Source organism: Athene cunicularia (assembly GCF_003259725.1).
Source record: "Athene cunicularia isolate RWA chromosome 6 unlocalized genomic scaffold, athCun1 chr6_part1, whole genome shotgun sequence".
Taxonomy (NCBI): domain Eukaryota; kingdom Metazoa; phylum Chordata; class Aves; order Strigiformes; family Strigidae; genus Athene; species Athene cunicularia.
Window position 1 is genome coordinate 2492672 of NW_020799105.1, and position 23698 is coordinate 2516369.

Genomic DNA, 23698 nt, shown 5'->3' on the forward strand with positions numbered 1-23698 from the left:
CTTTTACAGTAGTTGTGACTTCTAGTCAGGGATTCACTGCATGGAAATCCCTTGCTGATTCAATGCACCTTAGGGCCTGTAAAGTTCAGATACTCCTGGATTCACATGGATGTATAATTATGATTCGTTTTCCAACCTGGACTTCTAAAGTCTAGAGACTGAATCTGGGAAGTCGTTTGTAGGGGGATTGCTGATCTTGCTATAAACAGAGTAGGGAAACAGGATGAGGAAACATTTGCTTTCATTTTTGCTTCCATCCTGCAATCTGGTGAACTGGTGGACTCTAGTGCATATTTATATTAAAAACCACACAACAAAGTAATAGCACTCTGAACAAAGCAGCACTCTCCTGGCACCTCCCACAAAAAGGCTGAGATCTGAAAGGAGTGTTAGGTCCAGGACTGTACTTAAGACACTGACACCGTGACCTATTCTGTGATAAGACAGGTCTGTAGCCTGCTACAGTTATTTTAGCAGCAATTTTTAATTTAAGTTTTTACTTATTTTTACATTATTAGCTTAAACCAGTTTTTTACATCCAGGCAAATTTGTCAATGTATTGTAAACTGTACTAAGCACCTGGAAGTGTGCAAAAAGTTGTGACTGACTGACAGTTGGTGAAGAAAAATTCATGGCAGAAAAAGTGGAGAATGCACGAAATAGAGAAACATAAACTCTTGTTTAACTAAATTGCCCTGCTCTCCTATAGTTTTGTTTTCCTTGTCAGATAACTTAGTTATTTTAAATGTGAATATGTGGACCTGGAGTAAGCAAAATTACCTCAATTTTCAACCAGCTTTATTAACAGGTCTATTATTAACAGGAAGACAAGGTCCATTTGATTGTTTTGTTTGTTTGTTTTGTTTTCAGATTCATATGTGTGTGTGCTCACTTCTCCGCCGCCGCGCCCCGGCCTCCCGCCGGGCTCTGCCGGCCTCGGCGTACTGCGGGGCCAGGCCGTGGGTGGCGGGCCTTGCCGCACGTGCGGGACTCACAGACTGGTTTGGGTTGGAAGGGACCTTAAAGACCATCTAGCTGCAACCCCCCTGCCATGGGCAGGGACACCTTCCTTCCACTAGACCAGGTTGCTCAAAGCCCCATCCAGCTTCGCCTTGAACACTGCCAGGGAGGGGGCAGCCACAACTGCTCTGGGCAACCTGTTCCAGTGTCTCACCACCCTCACTGTAAAGGATTTCTTCCTTCTGTCTAATTTAAATCTAACCCCTTCCAGTTTAAAACCATTACCCCTCATGCTGTCCCTACACTCTCTGATAAGACCCTCCCCATCTTTCCTGGAGGGTACTGTACAGCCGATATAAGGTATCCCCGGAGCCTTCTCTGAGCAACCTCAACTCTCTCAGCCTGTCCTTGCAGCGGAGATGCTCCAGCTCCTTGACCATGAGGGGCTGCTGCACGCTAGTGCCCGGCCTGTGTGCTGAGCGGGGGCATCCCTTCCTGGGCCCGCAGGCACGTTTACGCCCCAGTATCCATCCCGTCATTAACCTCCCCACTGGGTGCAGGCACGTGAATGGCTCATTGAATGGCGGCGACCCATTGGAATATGGGTCTTACATATGTGGAAGTACAGTCACAACACCTTCGAGCTCTATAAGAAACTCAAAATCTGTAAATGGTTGGCAGCATATTTTTTAGAAGTCATAAACCAAGAAGAGAATAAATCATCCATAATCTCCATAGAGATCAGCTGAAGGGAGAAGCAAGGGTATCTTGCTTTTCTGACTGAAGAACAGAACATGTCTAAAACAGGCTAAGGATATAAAACTGAACTCCTGGAAGTTACTATAGTATGGGTTTTTTTCCAGTATGATCTTTCTGTCCATCATTAGGAAGTACCTTAGTACAGCCTGGATGTGAGAAAGATTAAGGTTTTCAACCACACTAAATAGGATTTTTCTTAGATTTTTTATGAGACATTAATAAACACATAGAGTGACCCTGACATAATGTAAAAACCCACCAGTGTAGTAATGAAAATATCCCCATCCTTCATTGAAAGGCACATGTCAGGTCAAAATAGCAGAGAAGACTTACAGGACTCTCATCCTGCCAATTTTCATATCAAACAATCATTACAAAACATTTCTCTTTAGATGCACCCTTTTTTGCACCACTATTCTTTTCTGATGTCTTTAGAAAAAATAAAACTGGCAGCTGGCTGACAGCACTCGGTCAGTCGTTTATCCAAGGTGATCCAAAGCACAGATGTGAACAGCAGAGATGACTTATGAAAGCTTCAACAAGGCACTGTAACTTCAGGAGCTCCATAACCTATAAATAATACAAATGGAGGGAACAGAAGGAGACAGGTGAATTAGAAAAAAATTATTCCAGAAATAAATCTGTTTTGTATATCAACTGACTGTGGTGCAGCCAGCCCTTTGCAGTAGCATAATTCAGTCTGAGGAACATTCAGAATTTGCTTTATTGATGATGTAATTATTATGAGGTTCAAGACAAGTCTAAATTGAAGTAAAAAGCAGGTGCCAGTGTAGTTCCATTAAGTTAATAACACTAGCCTTTTCAGAGAATTTGGCTTTGTATTCTTTCTTCACTAGAAAAAAAAATATATTTTGCAATGCTTACATGTTGCTACAGTAAAACAAGGAAATTTTGCCTTTCAACATTCTTTAAAGCTACATCAAGTTGTCAAGTCATCGAGCAATCTGATGCAAATATCCACAACTGCTCAATCTCAATTGTAATGGGCTATATAAATTTCAAATATATCAAATACTGGATATTCAGAACAGAAGCTGTAGAACTTCTGCTCATTGCCACATGCCCTGATACTGCTTCAGAAATGCTTATCTCCCAGCAGTATATTCCATCCTGTTTCATTTGCTACACAAAATGATGTGTAGTTTCCCAAATGAGTTGCTGAAGTTGGAGGGAATGTTCTGCTTTCTTTTCCAGTTCAGCAGCCTCTGTGAACAATGTAGGAATTAAGTGCAATTTCAGTCCTCACAATGTTCCCCTTCTTTCCCTCTTCATGCACTAGATGAAAAACTGACAAGTCTGAATTCATCAGTGACAAACCATAGCACACACACATATGAATCTGAAAACAAAACAAACAAACAAAACAATCAAATGGACCTTGTCTTCCTGTTAATAATAGACCTGTTAATAAAGCTGGTTGAAAATTGAGGTAATTTTGCTTACTCCAGGTCCACATATTCACATTTAAAATAACTAAGTTATCTGACAAGGAAAACAAAACTATAGGAGAGCAGGGCAATTTAGTTAAACAAGAGTTTATGTTTCTCTATTTCGTGCATTCTCCACTTTTTCTGCCATGAATTTTTCTTCACCAACTGTCAGTCAGTCACAACTTTTTGCACACTTCCAGGTGCTTAGTACAGTTTACAATACATTGACAAATTTGCCTGGATGTAAAAAACTGGTTTAAGCTAATAATGTAAAAATAAGTAAAAACTTAAATTAAAAATTGCTGCTAAAATAACTGTAGCAGGCTACAGACCTGTCTTATCACAGAATAGGTCACGGTGTCAGTGTCTTAAGTACAGTCCTGGAGCTAACACTCCTTTCAGATCTCAGCCTTTTTGTGGGAGGTGCCAGGAGAGTGCTGCTTTGTTCAGAGTGCTATTACTTTGTTGTGTGGTTTTTAATATAAATATGCACTAGAGTCCACCAGTTCACCAGATTGCAGGATGGAAGCAAAAATGAAAGCAAATGTTTCCTCATCCTGTTTCCCTACTCTGTTTATAGCAAGATCAGCAATCCCCCTACAAACGACTTCCCAGATTCAGTCTCTAGACTTTAGAAGTCCAGGTTGGAAAACGAATCATAATTATACATCCATGTGAATCCAGGAGTATCTGAACTTTACAGGCCCTAAGGTGCATTGAATCAGCAAGGGATTTCCATGCAGTGAATCCCTGACTAGAAGTCACAACTACTGTAAAAGAGAAGACAGATGTACTCAGATGGGCCAGGCATCACTGGAGAGAGTCCTGTGCCAGCCTATGGAGGCTGCTGGGCTCGTTTGAAGCAGCAATTTGCAACCTCGGCACTGGAGAAAGCCTCAATGGCCAGTTTCTATTTGAAGTCCTCACTGCTCTGCCTAGTTTCATCACCTAACAAATATTTTGAAAATTACCAAATTGGCTTGCACAGAAAAGTGATAAAGAGCACAATTTAAAACTTGTAACTCTTAAATGAAAGTAGACATAGAATAGCTGCTTAGCCACTGCACTTGAAAGCTGAAAGGTACTTCTTGTTAACATTTGATATTCTTTAAAAGGCTGAATTATCTAAATAGTTTGTGCTTTATTTAACAGAAATTTCCAATAAACTTCATTCTGTCACTGAATTATGTCACTTCATGCCATGTGACATTGATGTAAGTTTGACAGGCAATGCCAATGCTGACATGTCAGTCTGAGAATTTATGACAAATTATATGGTACAGATACTTTTAAAGTATTGCCAAGAAAAAGAAGTCTTTAAAATGTGTAATTACACTGGGTGCATCTTTAGATTAAAAATAATTTATTCAATTCATATAGATTCACATTGATTCAATGTTCAGGCTGACAGTCAAAAAGAAGAAAGGAAATTTATATTGAAATTTCCCAACTAGCTCCAGTTACAATATATTATATATCAAAGGAAAACGGGATATATTAATGGTTTTTTGGATTTTTTTTAAATCAACATTCTGCTGTCATTAAGTAATACTGTTAGCATTTAATAATTTGAAATAGTCAATCTATCTCAAATAAATCTCAATACCCTATGCAGGAAAGAAAGGCTGCAGCTGAACAGAGAATGAATTGCTTATAAAAATTATTTTCCAGCAAAGAAAACAACATGGCAAGGGGGGGACCTTTCACTAGAAGTGCTAACTGATCTAAATCATGCTTTTTTCTTTTTCTGGGTTTTGAGGTGAGATTTTTTGGTAAGCTCATTTTTGTACAGATCAGGTTCTGCCTTATAATTTCCTTGTAATCTCTGTGCTTCTGTTGAAGCATACTTAAATCAGTCATATGTGAACTTTCAAGCATCTAATCTTGAAATTTCTTACTCCTGTAATGGAAAAAGAGACTGAATGCCTATAGAAACATAGCTAGCTGAACTTCCTTGATGTAATGTTTTTGCTATAAAAGCTTTCTTTTTTTCAGGATGTGTGAAAGGAGTTTGATTTTGGTCCAGTTTTCACGAGAGAGATGGAAAGGTGTCACTAGAATGGCATCAGTTAGTACTGACAGCAGTATTTTCAATAGAAGATCCTCTATGAATGTCCCATTTTCCACTGCTGCACATTTTCCTCGTAATACCATGCTGCGTGTTACTAGAGCATTCCATGGCATTTTACACTGTTGCCAACTAATACCTTATTAGCCAGGAAATGTTTGATTTAGATTATTGCACTCAAGCACTACCTACAAAGTAATCACAAGGCATAGACCAATTAGAAGGATGCCTTCTGCTGAGTGTTCTGAAATTAATCATGCATTAATTTCAACTGAAACAGCAGCTATTTTAAGATCATATATAATTGTATACAGATGTTTGGCTTAGAGCTGCCCATCATTCCAACAGTCAGGAGAATGTCCAAATTCTTGGAATCTCAAAAGTCCCAACTGCAGAGAAAACGAATTTTGCCTCTATTCAGTGGAACCATGTATCAGTTTGTTGCTTTTTACATTCATCCTTACTAGCTTCAAAATGGCCAGGAAAAAAGCAAAGCTGTTGACAGCCAAATCCGTCTAGACAAAAGATTACACCTGGAAGGAATCTCCTGCCAAATTTGAGGACAAAGCTAGGTTCATGCTTTTCATAGTTTTTTAGCATTTGCATCCAGGCTACTTTTAGACAAACTGAAATGCAACAATTCTTCACAAAGTCAGGGAACCGTGGCCTTTTCCTGAATGTTAACACAAGGACAAAATAAGGCACTCCAGGAGCAGAGAGATGATGGAACAAAGCCTTCAAGCTTCACTTAGGGGAGTTAGCACTTCTGCTGAGAAGGATCTCCAACTTTCTGGGGGTTTCTTGTCAAGGCATGTCCTAGTAGCAGAGAGCCTGACTGTCCTGCATTGGCCCACAGATGTGATGGCTAAATCCTGTGTAAACAAATGGAAGGAAAGGTATACTCTGAGAACAGCAGGCAAGGGAGAGCATGGAGCAGGAAAAGATGCTTTCGTTCTCTCTAGTGAGGTTACCTCCTGTAGGTTAGTTTGTAATGGAGCTGGTTTGAAAGACACATCTCTGCCTCCTGTCTGTTTCAAAAGAAAAAAAGCCAGTAACACAGCTTTACTAAAGTCATGTTTGCAGACTATTAAATGTTTAGAAGATGCTAGGTGTGGAAGGCCAAAGTTTTGAAGCAGGTGGCTGTACACCATACAAATGTTGGAGACACACAGGGTTTGCAGATCATTCTTCTGGAGTTCATGTTTCTCTGCTCATCAGCTTTCATGCCACAGATGAACTCTGAATTCTTTGTGCATTTGGGGTAGAGATCAATAAAAGTTTTACAGCTGAAAAGGGCCAGACTTAAACATGTCACCTTGACAGAACTTGATTGCCAACAAATGGGCTGGGCTTACATTTTAAAAAAATCTACCTCACCTTGAGCCTCCACCCAGAAACCTGAGAAAAGTAAACGAAATTAAACAACTTCACCTGCTCAGTTAATTTTCCTTATTCATGAGCACAAATAAATAATCTTTAAAAGTACTAGTTTACTGAAGGAAAAAAGAACAAAACAGAAAAACAAGGAAACATATTAAGGACATGTATATAGTGCTTGAAGTATAACTTCAACCATTTTTACAGTCCCCTCTGCTGGATCTGGCCAGCTGGTTACCTCACTCAGAGCAGAGCCTTGGCTGCTTGTCCCACTGCTCCCTCTAGATAAGCACTACAGCACTGTTGCTTTAGTTTCTCCTACTTCACCTTTTAGGCCAGAACATGTATGGGAATAGGAACTAACAGGCTCTTTGTATACAGGAGGCTCTTAAACAGTTTCTTCACTGAATCCACAGAATTTTAACAATTTCTGCTTCATGAGAGGCTCTAAGCAAAGTCACTTCCTCCTTCTTGCATGTAACTTCTGCCCTTTAATGCTGCAAATTATTACCTTGTATTAGGGTGATCTCTCACCCTGAGTACTCCTAAACATAGTTAATTAGCCCAGACTTTAATACAGTCTCAGCGGCTCTCCATTAGATGTGCCTTGATAAAAGAAAATATAACAAACCCTCTCTCCATTGTAGTAAATCAACACATGTGGATTAAAGGGGGCTTAGACCTGATCAAGGGTTCTTTCCATTCATTGCCTTTTTTCTACAGGTGATAATGTCAGCAGCAAGCTTCTCTTGGGTCACCTCTCTGGACTGCTTTGGTAGAGGAACCATGGCTCTGCATGTCAGCTGCCAGGCTTACAAAGGAAGGTTATGAGCATTTCATGTGTTTTGCCCTGTAGTTCCATTACTGGTAGTCTTACAACCCCCTACCAGGAGTCACACATCCTACAAACCAAAAGCATAAGAACTGCTGCACTTGAAAGGGCCCACTAATATTGCAATTTGATATGATGGGTCTCCAACCTGTGGCTCATCAGTTCTTCCTATATAAATTAACTCAGTGGCTTACAACTTTCACCTGACAGCCATTATACTCAGGTTCTTTGTTCTGTTTTTAACAGAGGGAAGTATTGTACAATATGTGGCAGGTATATTGTATTAAGATAGTGATGAAAGTAGTGATTGTAATAGAAAAGATTAAATGTGTAACATACAGTTAGGCTCAGATAATTTTATTTGGTAAAAAACCCCAGTAGCTTCAAAAAACACATTTCTCTAGATTATTGATGATAGGCAAGACATCACCGTCCATGTGTTGTTTAACCTCCTGGTGACCCGCTGTTGCATTTCTGACCCTTTTGCAGGTATGTTTTTAAGCACCTCAAAATAAGTGGGAAGCAATTGTTACAGGGGGAGAGTTGCCACTCTTCTTGTGCTGGACAGATTTCTATTTTTCCTTTATTGGGCCTTTAATAGCTTGTGAATGGCCAGATCTTGCTGAGTATTGCTGCTGTGCTGAGGATGCCTCTGGGGACAGTCACAGCCATGTCCTGGTGGGCATCCTGTGGGTAGGGGGCTGCTGCCACATGCATCTGATGCTCCTGGCACTGAGGCTGCTGTGTGATAGAGCAGTGAAGCTCTGGGGATGAGCCCTGGGGAATGGACTGGAACCAGTAAGGGCACAGTAATGCCATGTTTGATACATGCATCGGTTTCAACTGGCTGTACTTGTCAGTGCAATGCACAGGCAAGCAGCCAGCCCTGGGGAGGGGGCTTGGGGAAGCCGCAGCGCAGAGACTTGGCTCGGTGGCAGGAGCTGATGCCTGGCACCTGCCCCAGCCCATCTCCCGGCCTCCCCTGTCACCGCCCCGGGGGCTGGCAGCACCCCAGTGCCCAGCACTGTGCCTCTGGCTGGTGGGAGTGGGGTCTCTCCCTGGCTCTCGGCATGTCTGGGGCAGAGGCGCCGGGTCTCGGGCGACCCGAAGGTGCTGGGGCATGCACAGAGGACATCCCCTCCCTTAAAGAAATTGAGCAGCTCCTGAACACCGGGCGGCCGTCTTGCAACCACGTTGATGAAGTATGGCCTAATCTCTTTTTAGGAGACCTGTAAGTACAGCTTTACAGACATACCTTTGTTGTATAGTCTGTCTGTTAGTATGCCTCACAGGTGCAGCTTTAGGCAGCTGATAGTTTTGCTAATTGCTCTTTCCGAGATAAAATTATGACTAAGCTAGTACTTGTTTCTCAGCCCTTAGAAGAAATTCACAAGCTGACACTCCAGCAAATGGCTTTGGAAATGCAATTGTAGTGCTTCTCCTGCTCCATAAATATCTCTGCACCCATGTCACTTTGTTTGTCTTTATCTTTTCCTTAGAGTAACAGCTCACAACAGATTTGTTTTGTGGAAAATGGGTGTGACCCATGTTTTAAATGCTGCCCATGGCACAGCATACAGCCACGGAGGCCAGGACTTTTATGGAGCGACCATTGATTATTATGGGGTACCAGCCCATGATCTCCCAAGTTTTGATATAAGCCAGTTCTTTTTCTCTGCGGCACGATTTATCCACAACGCCTTGAACACACCAGGAGGTATGAAATTATTGTTGGTCACATTTTTATGCGAGTTGGCAGCATCTTGCAAGATGTCAGCTCCACAAGCTCAGTGGTGGACAAATCACTATGTGTTCTCCTGCCAGCTGCTGGTCACCTGCATGGTGTGTGGCAGGAGGAGGGAGTGCTGAGCACATGGATGGAGCTCTAACTAGGTCCCAAAAAGTTGGCCTCAGAAAAGGGGATGAACAGTGCAGGAAAGAGAGATGGGCAGAGAGGAGAGGAGTCGGAATAGAGACAAATATCTTGAAGGAAAGGCTGGTTCAAAAAGGGGGAAGTAAAAACATGAAACAACACTCTTTTTTGAGACCCTCATGGCAACTGTATTTGTAAGAACAAATGAATCAAGAGACTGATTTCTACAGCCACCAACTGCATAAAGAGGGTCATGTATTGCAGATGATCTTCTTGCATCTACAGGGCCTGCAGAGCTGTGCCCCTAAGGAGAAGATTTACCTTTACCCAAGGATATTTAGTGTGTTGCACAGGAGACTGAGCTTCTTGGCACTGGTGCAATAAAATACTAATTAACCTGTATTACATAAAAGACCGTTTCTTAGCATGAGTAAACTGGCATTAATGGAGCAGTCTCAGTCTGTATCACAAGTTCTGCCTTCAAAAGAGAATTACAGTTGCAGCAAATTGCCTTATGCAATGGTACTACACCAGTCATTTTTCTTGGTGGCTAATGTGTTAGCACCATCCTTTCAGGCCAGATTTTAGCATTCTTCTTCACCCAAGTAAGCTCCTTTGAAATCAGTGGGTTTGGTTTTCCTCCTGCTCACAACAGAACAACTTAATTGCTTTGTTCATTCATCCACTGTATTGCTTCTCTTCTGTGGTTATAATTTTATTTTTTTTTTACTAGCTAAAATTTTGGTACATTGTGCTGTTGGAGTTAGCAGGTCAGCTTCCCTGGTCCTAGCATATCTCATGATAAATCACCACTTGCCATTGGTTGAGGCCATCAAAACAGTGAAGGAACATAGATGGATTTCACCCAATAGTGGCTTTCTGAAACACCTGCGAAATTTGGATGCTCAACTACGGCAACAGAGGGACTGCTGAAAAGGCAAACCCATTTATATTCACTTCTCTGAGTTTCAGCCTTCATAGCCATTGTGTATATACATCTTCCTATGATCAATGCATGCTGGAAAAATGAAGAAAATTATGCATCAAAGAGAACCATAAATGAATTAATTCTGACAGCTCAGTTCCTTCAAGACCAGTACAGCCAACATCAGCACCATAAGCACCGTGTGCTGCAGAGCTGCTGTGCCTAGCATGGTGCTACGAGATGACTCCACTGCAGTGGTTAAGATGGACTGAATTTGTTCCTGAATTTGTGCTAATGACAGAGGCAATTTAATAGTTGCATCTAGCTGTACAGTATGTTTGAGCATAATCAGCTTCCTCGGTTTGGTTACAGTTTTCATGTGCGTGGTCTCATAAGAAGAGCGTTTTGTGTTCCAGGCCTGGTGATGTGGCAAGGGCAATTTCTTAAGAGCCCAAGCACTGCTATGGAAACATTCCTCTTTCACTGGTCTGCTAACTATTGCAGTGCTACAGGAAGCTGTGACAGCCTGAAGACCCACACCAGCAGAATAAACTTCTGTGCAGCTCTCTCTGCAGTCTCTGGGTCAACAAACCCACAAACCTTTTCTTGTGTAAATATGTTTTCAGCAAGATAATGTATATTATGTAATATATTGAGGACATTAAAAAAAATATATCAGATCTTCAAAGCATTTTGTGAGCTTGAACTCATTGGTTCACTCTCCCTCCAAATAATCCCAAATCAGTTCTGTGTAAGTGGCTTTGAATCACCCCTAGTTTAAACTAGGTAGGAACTTAGTTAGCTTACATCAAAGGCTAGGCTTAATTGAGACAAATTAGTTTTAAGATGTTTTGAGGATGTCACTTTTACTGTCACTAGTTAATCAGTAGTTAAACTGATGTGATTTTTTTAATACAGAAACACCATTTGAAATTCATGCTCCTGCTCTGCCTGAAAATCAGCTTGTTACCTTGTGATGAAGCAATAATCAAATCTGTTTTTTCCCTTTGCTACTGGTTTGATTCATTGATTAACCAACCTTATAAACCTTCCCTGCCAGATTAAGTAAATACATTTCTGCTGTTTGTTTGCATTTGAAGCATCAATTTTGATCACTTTCCCCTGGAAGAGACTTACAAGGTTATTAGAAGACGTAGATCATGGTGACTTGTGAGTTGAATCTCTTCTTTCCCAGACCCCCTATCCTCCTTAATTCTTGAAGAGGTTACGACACAAATGCTGATTCCGCCTAGCACTTATGGGAATGTAGAAATCCCTCCCAAATTGCAGTATAACAAATGCTTTGCAAAATAAGTATCTTTAAGATCCTTTCAGAGGTCTATCCAACTGTTTGTTCAGATTTTCCTATATGTTGCCAAAGAGCTCCACTGATGAGAGAAGGAGAAGACATTGTAGTGTAAAAAGATCAGCTAGAAAAATCATATTTAAAACCCAATAGTGCTAGGACAATCTTTATACCTCACAAAGCAGCAGAGTGGTGGAGGAGGAGCTGAATTTGCTTTGAAGTTCTCCATTAGAGTTAATAGGGATTTATGAGTTAATATTTCATTGTAATTTATATTTCAATCACATTACAGTAGATTTTAGTCTGGAAGCCTTTTGAAGACATGGTATTGAAAAATCTGAAATTCATGTGAGTGAAATAATGCATCTTAATGCATTTAGGCTGAGCAAAATTAGACACATGTGAGCAAGATTAATGGAACCTCCCATCAGGATAATGCTTTGCATGCCCCTGAACATCTGTCCCACAAAGCCACAGCTGTGAAAGCTGCTCCTGTTGTAAATTAGTACCTGCTTTTGGAGATACTGCTCATCCTGGGAGAGTATTGCTTCACTGGGGGTAGAGAAAAGAGTACAGAGCGAAGCTGAGTTTGTATGGCATCCATGCCACCAATGACATGGTAGTGATCTTGTACAGCAAGACTTACACCAGTGGAGGGAATTAATTAGTTAGAAACTCTTTTCAAGGGCACTGGCAAATCACAGAAGTATTTTTAATCTGTGAAGTTAGTGTTGCCTATATTTCCTGCTTGCCTGTATTGCTCCCTTCCGTATATACAGTTCAACTTTGGCTCCAGGCCTGCTTAGGGTAAAAAATTCCAGTCAACTTAAGCAAAAGTGGTAGAATTAGTCCTGTAAATTATAATATAAAACACTGTCTGCTGTGATGTGCTAGGATGAAAAGAAACCGTCTCACCTGTCACACTACTCATAGTTCAGGTCATGATGTGATGTGACATTAGCACTTCACTGTTTTCCACTATCAGCGGGAAAACTTGTATTTCAAATATTCGTTTGGCAAGTTGGACTAAGGAATCAACACCAAAAAAAATAGTGCCTCATCAGTGGCACTTTGTTCCGAAGATTCACATATCTCAACAGGGTCTATGCACCCAGGTGACTAAAGGCACTGAATGTTAACTCCTAACTGAGGGATGGTTCTGTTTTGAAAGATGTTTAAGTACCTAAAGGTAATCTGGGTACCGGCTGAGCTGGCCAGAGCACTGTGGCTCATGCAGGAGACTGCAGGAACCATCAGTCCTGGACATCCTGCCTGACCAGGAGCTGATTACCTTACATCTCCTCTAAAACAGGCACACAGGCCTTCCTGCCCCAGGCTTGCCTTACTATGGGGTCTTTCCTCAATCTGTTCTTAATTCCATTATCCCTTTTCATTTAGTGGTTAGCTGAAGAACGAGTCTGACAAAGCCCACAGCATTGTGTGTACAGTATGGGAATGCCCTCCTCCCTTGGGAAAGGACTATACCAGAAAGAAGAGTTAGACGTCCACTGAAGTGAATGTGAAACTCAATTTTTTGTTCTTTTGAGAGCAATTTTCATCTAGATCCTGTTCCTGAACCACCTTACCAAATAGATCATGAGGGCTAGTGCCAGCTCAGCAGCAGCTGCGAGGGTGTGTCTGTGAGCAGAGAGCACAGTGAAAGGGACTGTCCCAGCCACAGCTGTGGCAGAGTTAAATCTGCTTAAAGTAATCATGAAACCACGGTGTCACCTGAAGGGAGCCATGTAAAATTCCAGTGGAAATTTCCCTTCATTTTATTTTCCAGTACAAGAACTGAGGGCATGAGATCAAGTCAGTAGAAACAAGAGGAGGGGTTTAGGTGAGCTGTGTAATGTCTTGCCACAGGGTGTTGCAGAGGGTAAAAGCCTATAACTGTTCAAGGGGTAATTGAAAAAAATTATGGGATGGAAACCCATTCAGGGTTAACAAATGCTCCATCAGATCTGGAAGTTCATGAGCTGCTGGAAGCTGGGAGAGTGTTAGAAAGCAGTATAATTCATGCTTGTGTAATCTTACTTTCTGTAGGCATCCACTTACAGCCACAGACAGGGGGAGGATAGTGGGCTCAATAGACTTTTGGTAAGGCGCAGGACAGCTGCTCTTATGGCTGTTATTTTGAACTCACCTCGAAGATGAGCTGTCCCCTCTTTCCCGGTAGCTTATTATTAGAACCAGGTCACATGAGGCATTTGGGACTGCGTCTCAGTTGCATTGACCGACATTTCTTTCATAGGGAAAGCTCTGTGCTAGCAGGCACAGCAACATAGTTTATGTGGTGAGGGGAGTAGTGTTTTCTTTGCATAAGATTCGCTTAATGCAGACTTTTCATTTATGTGGCTGTTCCCCATTCCATCAGGGATGTAGCGCTGAGCTAATCCGGGGTGGCGTCAAGGCGCATGCCGTATTTAGAGACAGCCACCTGCTTGGGAACATCAAGCCACAGCAAAGAGCATGCCTCAAAAAAAAAATTTCCCCTGTGGATTCTACAGCAGTGGCATTGGGCCAGCTCTCCCCTGCCTAAATCTACATGTGGCCACCAAAGGGGTCAGCACCCTAAGAGGGCCAGACACCGACAGCCCAGGACTGCTCTGAGCCTGGCACTCCTTCTGCCCAGGAACTGTCAGATATTTTGGACAGCTGCAAAGTGGAATTAAATCACATGGATGAAGAGCGGCCTAATCTCTACATAGGCAGTATGTAAGTGTTATTTGAGGCTGAGCTGTTCTGAAGGGCTGGGGAGTATAGTACTTGTTAACATATGCTGTCCAACTATATTTAGTTAGAGTTGTTAAACTTCATTGCCTTAAAATAGGCTTACAATTAGCATAGAAGAAAGCAAAAGAACTATCCATTAAAGAAAGAACCTACTGAACAGAATAAAATTGATTGACTCTATTGCTTTACATTATTTTATAATTATTCAATGTATAGATTTTATAAATGCTGCAACATTTACCACATTGAACACAAGACAGACTTGTGATCCTAAGTAGCCTTGAAATTGAATTATGATTGGTTTTTACCTTTTTCAATTTAATTTTAACTAGAATGGAATTTTTCCCATTAAAAAAAGTACTCTGATTTTTGCTGTTTGTATGGCATGACAACTTGATTTGCAGTTGAAATTTCAGAAAAACTCCCACCCTATTCTGAATGACAGCAGACTTCACTGTTTATTTTTCAAACTTGTGCGGATGGTTGTTTCACTCTGGAGCATGGAGAAAGCACGCAGTCATCTGCACTTGACGTGTATAGTACTCAGTGTTATGCCAAAACAAGTTCCTTCCACCACCAGCAGGTTGCAAACTTGTTTAAGTATCTGAAAATTACAATTATAATAATTTGTAAATGAGGGAAGCAGGAGGAACTAAGAATCCTTTGGCTAATTGCCCATTGATTACAGCTCAAGGTGGACATTCTTTTAGCTATGAAAAAGCAAAGCCTAAAAGTGAGCTAGATGACACTGGGGATATAAACTACATTTACAAAACTTGGTTTTACAGTTACAGCCTGCTTCCTAATCTCACTGCATTTTAATCAGGAGCGTGACACCTGCAGATGAGCCCTATGCATAGCAGGTGGCTGCCCACTAGTAGGCAATGGTGGGCACCCAGAAACATGGTTGTGCTGGTCTGGCCCCAGGTGTGGAAAAGCAGAAGCCAGCAAAACATGCAGTACTTCACTGAACTTTTGCCTTGATGACAAGAGTGGGAAACCAACCTTTGTCTTTCCAGCTAAACTTCATAACTATACTTGGAAATTAACTTTTTTACTTTATTAGAACCAGTTGGAGAATAAGGATTTGCAGAATTGAGCCCAACAGGTAGTAAAAGCAAAGATCTAAGATTATATAAAGATCACTGAAATTGTATTGTCTTTACACCATCATTTGATTTTAGATAGTCTTCTAAGTGCAGTTTTAAGACCTTTTAATGCCTGTGGATATATATGCTTCAAATTATTCTTGCATGTTTATTTTCAATCACATTCTGTCTCTTGGGGGGAAAAAAAAACCCAACAAATGGTGGGACAAAAATGTATAGGTAACAACACTGTTTACATGTAGTGAAGAAAAGATGAACTTTGAGACCATTCAGCTAACAGGAATAAAAATGTAAACAGCTTTGTTTGCTAATGCAACAGCTGATTGCTAATATTGAGCTTAAATACGAGTTACAGACTGCAATCAGTGAAACTGGAAGTTTATTGAGTGCTACAGATAGGATTTTCTTTATTCTGCCAACATCAATAAGACAGCTATGAACAACACCTGAAAATAAGTTTTCATGGGATCTTCCTGAGGTGGAAAGGGGGAAAAGAGAGAATATTCACATTTAGGGCTCAACCCAATACTCAGTGAAGTCAATAAAGAGAGGATGTTTCTGTACTGAGCAAACCTGTGCCAGCATCAGGACTTGTGCCAGAGCTAAAATAACCTGAAGCAGTACCATAAATTGTCACTGCTTGTTCCTGTGGAACCAATTATGTGCAGTTTCTGTGGAGCTACTTGGAAATTAAAGATGAATCTAGAATTGATGCTATGTCTCCTTATGACTTTATCTGAAATTTGATGGCCAAGCACTTTAAACAAGTTAAATATCTCTCATAAAATAAAGTAGGGATGGCTGACTTTACATGATATCTTTCATCCTGGAGGACTTTGAAGTGGTCAACAAACTGATTATTAAATATTTGTCTGGCTATCAGCCATTGTTGATACACAAGGCCAAGGCCAAGACTCTTTGGGTTGAAAGGTAAAATATTTTTAAAGTGCTACATATAAGCAGCTGAGCATACAAGATGTAAAAGATCCTGAAGAAATCAAACTCCATGCTGATCTTAAGCAGGCAGGTTTATCAACTGGGGTTTAGCCAGATTAGCAAGGCTAATACCACTCTAGCAAATAAACATCATACAATTATAGGCTGAGACAAAATGGTTACAGGCTATGCTAAAACCTGAGTGCGTTCTTTCAACAGACATATTTCAAGTTCAATTGTAGGAGGACCTGAGCTACCTCTTGAAGTGAACGTTTTTAAGGTGTTTGGGCCAGTAATTCCCAATGCCTTTGTAGTCAACTGGAGCCTGTAACACTTGCTAAATTTGCAGGAAGTTATAAGCAGGAAACTGTGTTTGCAGGAGCAAAATAACTTGGAATTCTGCATTTCCACATATATTTTGAGTATATTCAGAAATCACAACCTTTTATCTTTCTTTTACTACCATACTCTTTCTTACACAACATGTCTCAAAGCATGGTGGGCACTGGGCTCTACAGAAAGGAATACATTAAAAGACAAAAAGATACCTCAAGTTGCTTTCTGTCGTGAGCTTTCATACATGTTCTCCACAGATCCATAGCCCACAACAAAGAAGACCTGAAGAGGCTTGGTGTCACCCATGCACTGAATGCAGCACAATTTGCATGGGGAATCAAAGGAGACTAAACATTCCATGGCCAGGAAAGGCATTATTATGGAATAGCTGCAGAGGGCTTGACTGACTTTCACCTTAGTGCATGTTTCTGTACCACCTCTGAGTGCATTCACAAGGCCAAATGGTGAGTCCCTCTCCTGGTGATAAACTACTGCTCTTACACAGCACTTTCATTAAGTGATCACAAATTACTTTAGCAGCATTAACTAAACCTCACTCAACCATTTGGGTAAGCCTAATTATCCACTTAGAGACATTGTCTCCATTGGCAGGTGGGAGGACAGCAGGATTCTGAAAGATTAGATTTACCAACAAAACTTCTCCAAATCAGTGTCAGGGATCACACGTGGTCTACTGATAATCATCAGAGCGTATGATCAGTGTGTATCAGAGTGTAGCAGGAGAAGAAAAAAAAAAAGGAATTATAAAAAGAAATGTTGTATTTAAGTGAGTGGGGAGAGAGTCCTGAATTCTCAGTTGGAAACCACTGATTTTTAAAGTTTTTCTGTACTGATTTGTCAGAATACATAACACAAAAATTGTTACTGTCTGGTTTGAGAAACAGCCAAAAGCTGCAAAGAGCTATTGTAGAGACATGCCAACTGGCCATTTACAAAGCCTAATGCCATGTGTTTTCCTCTCTTTCTGGACTCAGATCTCTAGTAACAAAAAGTGGTTCTTGATTTATGAAAGAGATGAATACCCTGGGGGCTACTTTGTTTCAGCTGCCATAAACTGGATCTTGATGAGATGAGATGAGATGAGATGAGATGAGATGAGATGAGATGAGATGAGATGAGATGAGATGAGATGATGAGACGTGAGTGAGGCAGAAGTACGAACTTATGCAATCTGTGACCATGGCACTATTCCGTGCAGCCTGGAACAGCACTACATGTATTCACTTCTATTTTGAAGGGAAAATCTTTGTTCGCTGTATTCCTAGAAAAAGCAGATCTGCTTCCCTTGTGTTGGCTTACCTTATGATCTTCTGTCACTTTCCTCTAGGCAATGCTATCCAGAGTTATCCAGTAGCAAGCAATTTCATCAAGCTGCAGAATTTACATATTGAACTGAGATACAATATACACCTATGTAAACTCTAAACTCTTATAACATTAAAAAAAAAATAAATCAAAGTGACAGAGAGAAACGTCAGACAGACAATCTGAATATGAGATAAAGACGAAAGGAATATGACCTAAAGCTTTGGCATCAAACCTATCTTTCATCTCTGTTTAGGGAATAGAAGGTTTCTGAATTTCATATGCTCCAGTCACTCCTCAATCATTCGGTTAAATGTGAAGCACCAAATGTGCTAGATACTCCTCTAGGATACATTCCCAGTTTGTTGTCCATTCTGCTCATTAAAACTCATAAAACTCAACTCCAAGAGAAAATAGGCCCCTGTTTAAAGTTAAAGCTCTTACAGATATCTCTGGACATAAAAAGATGCTAATCTATTTTGCTGCATTGGGATCAGCAAATGAAAAGGGGAAAAAATGTTGCAGTCCAACATGTATAAGAAATCACCCAGATGAGGGACGGAATTTTCCCACCCTGGTGACAATAGATGTTCAATGGCTGGCGACTTTCCAGAGGTACCTTCCTCCTGCCATGCCCTCTGCCCATTTTTATGGAACTGAGATTTCTAGCAAATGTAATAAATTTTCACTATAAATTAGCCACCTTTTCACACTCAGAATTCCCCATTTCTACAAAAAATTCTTTTTACACAACATTGCTGTGTCTGTAGCACTAGTGAACACAGAAAGAGCCAAGTTCTTTAATTTTACAGGAATAATTAATAAAGGAACCAGTCTTTCAACCCAACTCTGCTTGCTCAGAAGACAGGTTTCTCCCAGTACACTGTCCTCTGTGCCTTGCAAAGGTAAAATGCTAATCAGACTTTTGAAATGACTGCCCAAATTGCCAAGCTAAGCTAGACCACCCTGGTGTAGTTCTCATCTTAGAGCAGGTCCTGGAAAAGAAATTGTAGTTTTAGACTGAAATCCTAGACATGCAGAAGTAAAATACCTGGGGACAGTACCTGGTGGCAATTCCAGCATCTCAGCAGATTAACGTAGCATTTGCCCAGAGTTCATTTGCCAGGTGCATTCATTTCTGTACAAGATAACTCAGTGCAACATCAAAACATAAACACTGGGACCAAATTAATCCTTGAGGAAACTCCCACCAAAAACCAGTGGTGTAACCCAGGGCCAAATTCGTCTTCCTATTTCCAAAAAGAGAAGTCTGCCAAGGACGGTGTGGCCTAAGAGGCACACAGAGCTGGCAGGCTCTCAAGTGTCGAAATAGAACCAGCATCGCCGGCCGCGTACTTCCCGTCCTCTTCAGGCAAGACACAGACAAGAAAAACAATCAAGTTGTCTGGTGAAAAAAAGCAGTTTCCTGGGATTGCTCTAGCCGCGCTGTAATTGTGATCAATCTGCATTGGCAAGTATTGGCTTTCCATGTGTGTTTCGCCTAACGCAGGCTGCCTGTGGAGAGCAGCTCAGGCAGGCTGATGCATGCTTGTTATCGCCAGCGTAAATATCTCTGCCTTGTGTTATTGTGGCACAAAGCAGCTGGACCATTTGAAAATCATTTAAAAAGCACTATAAAATTAGGGCTCCAGTGCTCTTATTTTATGACTTTCATGAGCAGCATTGCCTAGAGAGAAATTACCCTCTTTATTTTCAAGGCTAAAGGTTCTTTTAACATTCATCAAAATCAAAGTGCACCCTTGATAACACATTGAGCTGTTACTTATCTTGTACAGACTCTTTACCTTCTGCATAATATCACATTTGAGATCTCAGTTCTTCTATACAACTCATTTCATTGTTTCTGCTGTTGTTTTCACCAAGTGAATTTGCACAGTTTCAGGAGAGGCTGGCTGATGCCCTGAAACATATTCTTTCCATAATTCCTAATTTTTTTTTAATTTCTAGCACAATAGCCTGGAGTGGGTTTGTTACTGATCCTCCTATAAAAATGGTCAATTACCTCTTCTGACAATGGGTTTGTACAGACCAATTATGCACTGTAAGCAAAAGATTTTCAAGGGCATAAATAATACTTGGGTTCATAACCTGATAGACTCCCCTTTCTCCCTTTGAAAAATCTCTCTCCCATACATATATCTATCTATATATATAAAGTATTTGATAATTATCCTTTTTTCCATTCTTGTTTTCACAGACACCTTCTTTACCAAACTCAGGAAAACGGTGAGTGAACCAAAGTAGCATGACAAAATTCAAACAGTACAAAGGGAAAGGCATTCTTAGAAATAAAAAAGAAGTGCAGCTGTATCCACCATACATAAATTAAAATCTGAAGGGTTTAGGAAGAGACACTGCATGAAATCTTCAGCCACAGAGATTGCGAGTGGGGAATAGTGGGGCCCTGCACATCCTCTGTCCTGCAGCTCAGGCAAACCACTGTTTTCCTCTGTGTTGTTTAACCTGCCTCAGGTTTCAGTAAGACACCGGTTACCTTATTATCCAGACATCAAATACAGACTGAAGATAAACATTTAGAAAGTCATAACCTTAAGTCTTTGGCCCTCTTTGACCAGGATTTTGTCTTTATTTCCTCTGGGGGTAGCAGGCTGCAATCCTGCGCCAAAAGGTGGCACGCTTTCAGATCCTGCAAGGGTGGCTTGTTGGTGCTAATAGATACTGCTGCAAAAGGACTCGTAGACACATAGAGGAGCTGTAATGTCAAGATGCTGCAGCATCTTGCATGGAGGGGATGTAAATGGCCAGAAGGAAGGCTCTGTGTGTGTGAAGAGAGCCTCGCCACCATGCAGCACCTCTGCTAGAAGATGGAGTTTGAATTTTTAACCATCGAGGTCTTGCCTGTTGTCACCCAGTTTGTGGTTCATCAACAGGATACTTTAGCTAACAGAGGAATGAGACGGAGTTATTTGGTAATCACAATTGTTTATAACTCTAGGAAGGCAGAAAAAGGGACAGGCGTGACTAGCAGAGTCTGCTGTCACCATGGATAAAGTGGAACAGGTATTTAGTAAGTCAGGATAAGAAAGCACTTCAGCTCTATGGCACATTTTTCTATTCCAATGGTCAGCGAGTCAGTAGCCACTTTTCTGTGTCTGACAGTCCCAGAAACAGAGAAAAGGGCCCAACTGAGTTGCCCTAGCCCTGGACTCCTGCATTTCAGACCAGTTTATCTTTTGCGTTAGGACTGACCTACACAGTCTCAGCCATTACTTTTGGTAATGGTCAAGAGTAAGCAGCAGGAGAAGAGCAGAGTTTAGTGTAGCCCTCTCAAGACCTTATCCAACACTGCAACCATGATTGTGTCCTGTTCAGGAGCTCACTGCCTTTTGAGCTGACCTGTGCGTATGCTTGTTCCCTCTCGGGTATATACATCTTGCTCAATAGAACACATACAGAAAAGTCAGGTATATACACCTCACCCAGTAGAATAGAAATAGAAAATTTCATCTACCCAGAACTTTCAAATTCTTGGACAGCCCTGAGTTTTCCTTTGTTTTCAGGATAAACCTGTGCTGAACAGTTTTCACTATTGTCTTCACTAAAAATGATAACAAATTGACATTTGAAGTTAATGCCTCAGTGCTGAAAGGAGAGGATTTTCATTTCAAGCTTGGAAGGGGAACAGATGTCTATAGAGTGTTGTTCCCCCTACACACATACCAACTAAAACCTCAATGTGTAAAGGGTATGTGCTTGCTCATCTCATGTCCAGAGCATGATTAAGCATACCCTGGAGCTGTTTTGATCTAGATGATCAATTGCTGGAAGCTTGGCAAAAGTACCCAGGTTGTAGGATGTCCTGGATGAGGCAGATTCAAAGTAATTTTGTGCTCTGTTAAACCTATTAAATTTCAGGAAGGTTTAATCTACTTCTGGATAGCAGGTGGGACCCTGTAACCCAGATGTGGGCAACCGAAGGGCAAAAGAAAGCTCCTATATGCTGGCAGTGCTCTTGTGGTGTTGCCAGCAGCTGCAGAGCTTCCATCACTCACTTTCCTCACAAGATGAAGCTGATTCTGCTGTTAACTGCAGAACCAAGATGGAAAAAAAGTCATTTTTACCAAAAGAAGCACTATAAGAAGCAATACCTTAAAAAGCCAAGTAGGATCAGCATCATGAGGGGGAAGGTGGTGAAGGCACTGCGGTCTGTGTTAGCATCATCTCATGGGGCAAGGGTGTTCCTGCCCAGATGATGGGCGTCCATATCATCAGTTGATTTTCCTCATCATAACAACAGTTGAAAATGGCTTTAAACGTTTTTCTTTTGCTTCTTCACTTTTGCTCCCTTGTCATCCTCCCCTTTGCTGCCACTGTAAAAAGAACCTTGTTTCATAGTGACAAATGTATTCCAAGCATGGCTGGCAGATGCTGGGTGTTTGGTGCCCATGTTATATAATTTGCTATTTAGTAATGGATATTGTGAACATCTCATTCATAAGACAGGTAGAAAAGGTGGCAAGGCTGGTTAGACCTGAAGGTCAATGATTCTCCATCAGCCCAGAGCATAGTCTAGGGGAAAACAGCATAAGAAACAGGACAACTATAGAGTGATTCTTCCCCTGCCTATCTTCCAGATTTTGGCCTTCAATACATTGGCTACTTCCTAAACTTCATAATGCTTTTAATGGCTGCAGACTGGACAGAAGGGCTGGTCCTAGTACAAAGCTCCCTAACTGACACCTTGCCCCAACAAGCACCCTGCCTCCATCAGCTGCAGGGAGGCTAGCTCAGGCTGTGAGGGAGAAAAGAGGAGGAAGGGTGAAGGACAGCTGAGCCAGCTGTCGCTGGGGGGTGGGCCTGCTGCTGAGGGGTCTCCAGCATGGCTGCCAGGGCCATGAGGCTTTGTCCCCTCCTCAGATGAACTGCAAATCTGCTGATAGCTTTCCTCGAAGCCTCATTCTGACCTGAGTTGAAGGCCAGGCAGCAGCAGGCTTTACTCTGTGCTTCCCGCCTCCGTGTCGCGGGGTCACCTGGCGGGAGGGGACAGCATGACTGGGGTCAGGTCCCCACTGCTGAGACCCCACTGCTGGGAGCCCCAGGGTCTGTGTGGTGCTGCTGTCTGGAAATAACTCCCATGGGTTAGTAAGTGCCTGGGAATTTCCACTGATGCCCAATAAGCTTTGCAAGTTTTCTTCATCTTTCTTCTGTCTTTTAGAAGGATGCAAGGAAAGCATCATTCCAGAGTGGGTAACTCAAAGCCTCCAGCCAGTCTGACTGCAGGTTCCAAACCAATTTCCATTCTTGTAGAGTGTTTATTTCCTATACGAAAAATATTCAAAGTAAAAGCAGCTGGGGAGAGAATGTGAATAGCATGGACTCCTCCATTCAAGCCAGAGCCCCGCCTGCTTCTCAGAGAGGCTCTGTCCTGGCAGTGGAAATCATAGAATCCATAGAGTGGGTTGGGTTAGAATGGACCTTAAAGACCATCCATCTCCAGTGCTCCTGCCACAGGCAGGGACACCTTCCACTAGACCTGGTTGCTCAAAGCCTCATCCAACCTGGCCTTGAACACTGCCAGGGAGGGGACAGCCACAACCTCTCTTGGCAACCTGTTCCAGTGTCTCACCACTCTCACAGTAAAGAATTTCTTCCTTCTATATAATCTGAACCTACCCTCTTTCAGTTTAAAACTGTTACAACCTCATCCTATCCCTACACTCCT

General features: G+C 41.6%; 1 protein-coding gene across 1 annotated transcript; it reads left to right on the forward strand.

The window, feature by feature from the left end:
- Nucleotides 1–8477: 8477 nt before the first annotated feature.
- Nucleotides 8478–10918, forward strand: LOC113481469 (dual specificity protein phosphatase 13-like). The gene is made up of 3 exons (XM_026851122.1): nt 8478–8678; nt 8947–9164; nt 10054–10918. The coding sequence occupies exons 1-3, from the start codon at nt 8518–8520 to the stop codon at nt 10251–10253; spliced, it is 579 nt and encodes a 192-aa protein (XP_026706923.1). The 5' UTR covers nt 8478–8517; the 3' UTR covers nt 10254–10918.
- Nucleotides 10919–23698: the final 12780 nt, after the last annotated feature.

What these genes read in the sequence shown, in the direction of transcription:
- LOC113481469 (XM_026851122.1), top strand. Translation starts at nt 8,518, where the DNA reads ATGTCTGGGGCAGAGGCGCCGGGTCTCGGGCGACCCGAAGGTGCTGGG. An exon ending in AATCTCTTTTTAGGAGACCT is followed by an intron (nt 8,679 to 8,946) that starts GTAAGTACAGCT and finishes TCTTTTCCTTAG; the next exon opens with AGTAACAGCTCACAACAGAT. An exon ending in CGCCTTGAACACACCAGGAG is followed by an intron (nt 9,165 to 10,053) that starts GTATGAAATTAT and finishes TTTTTTTACTAG; the next exon opens with CTAAAATTTTGGTACATTGT.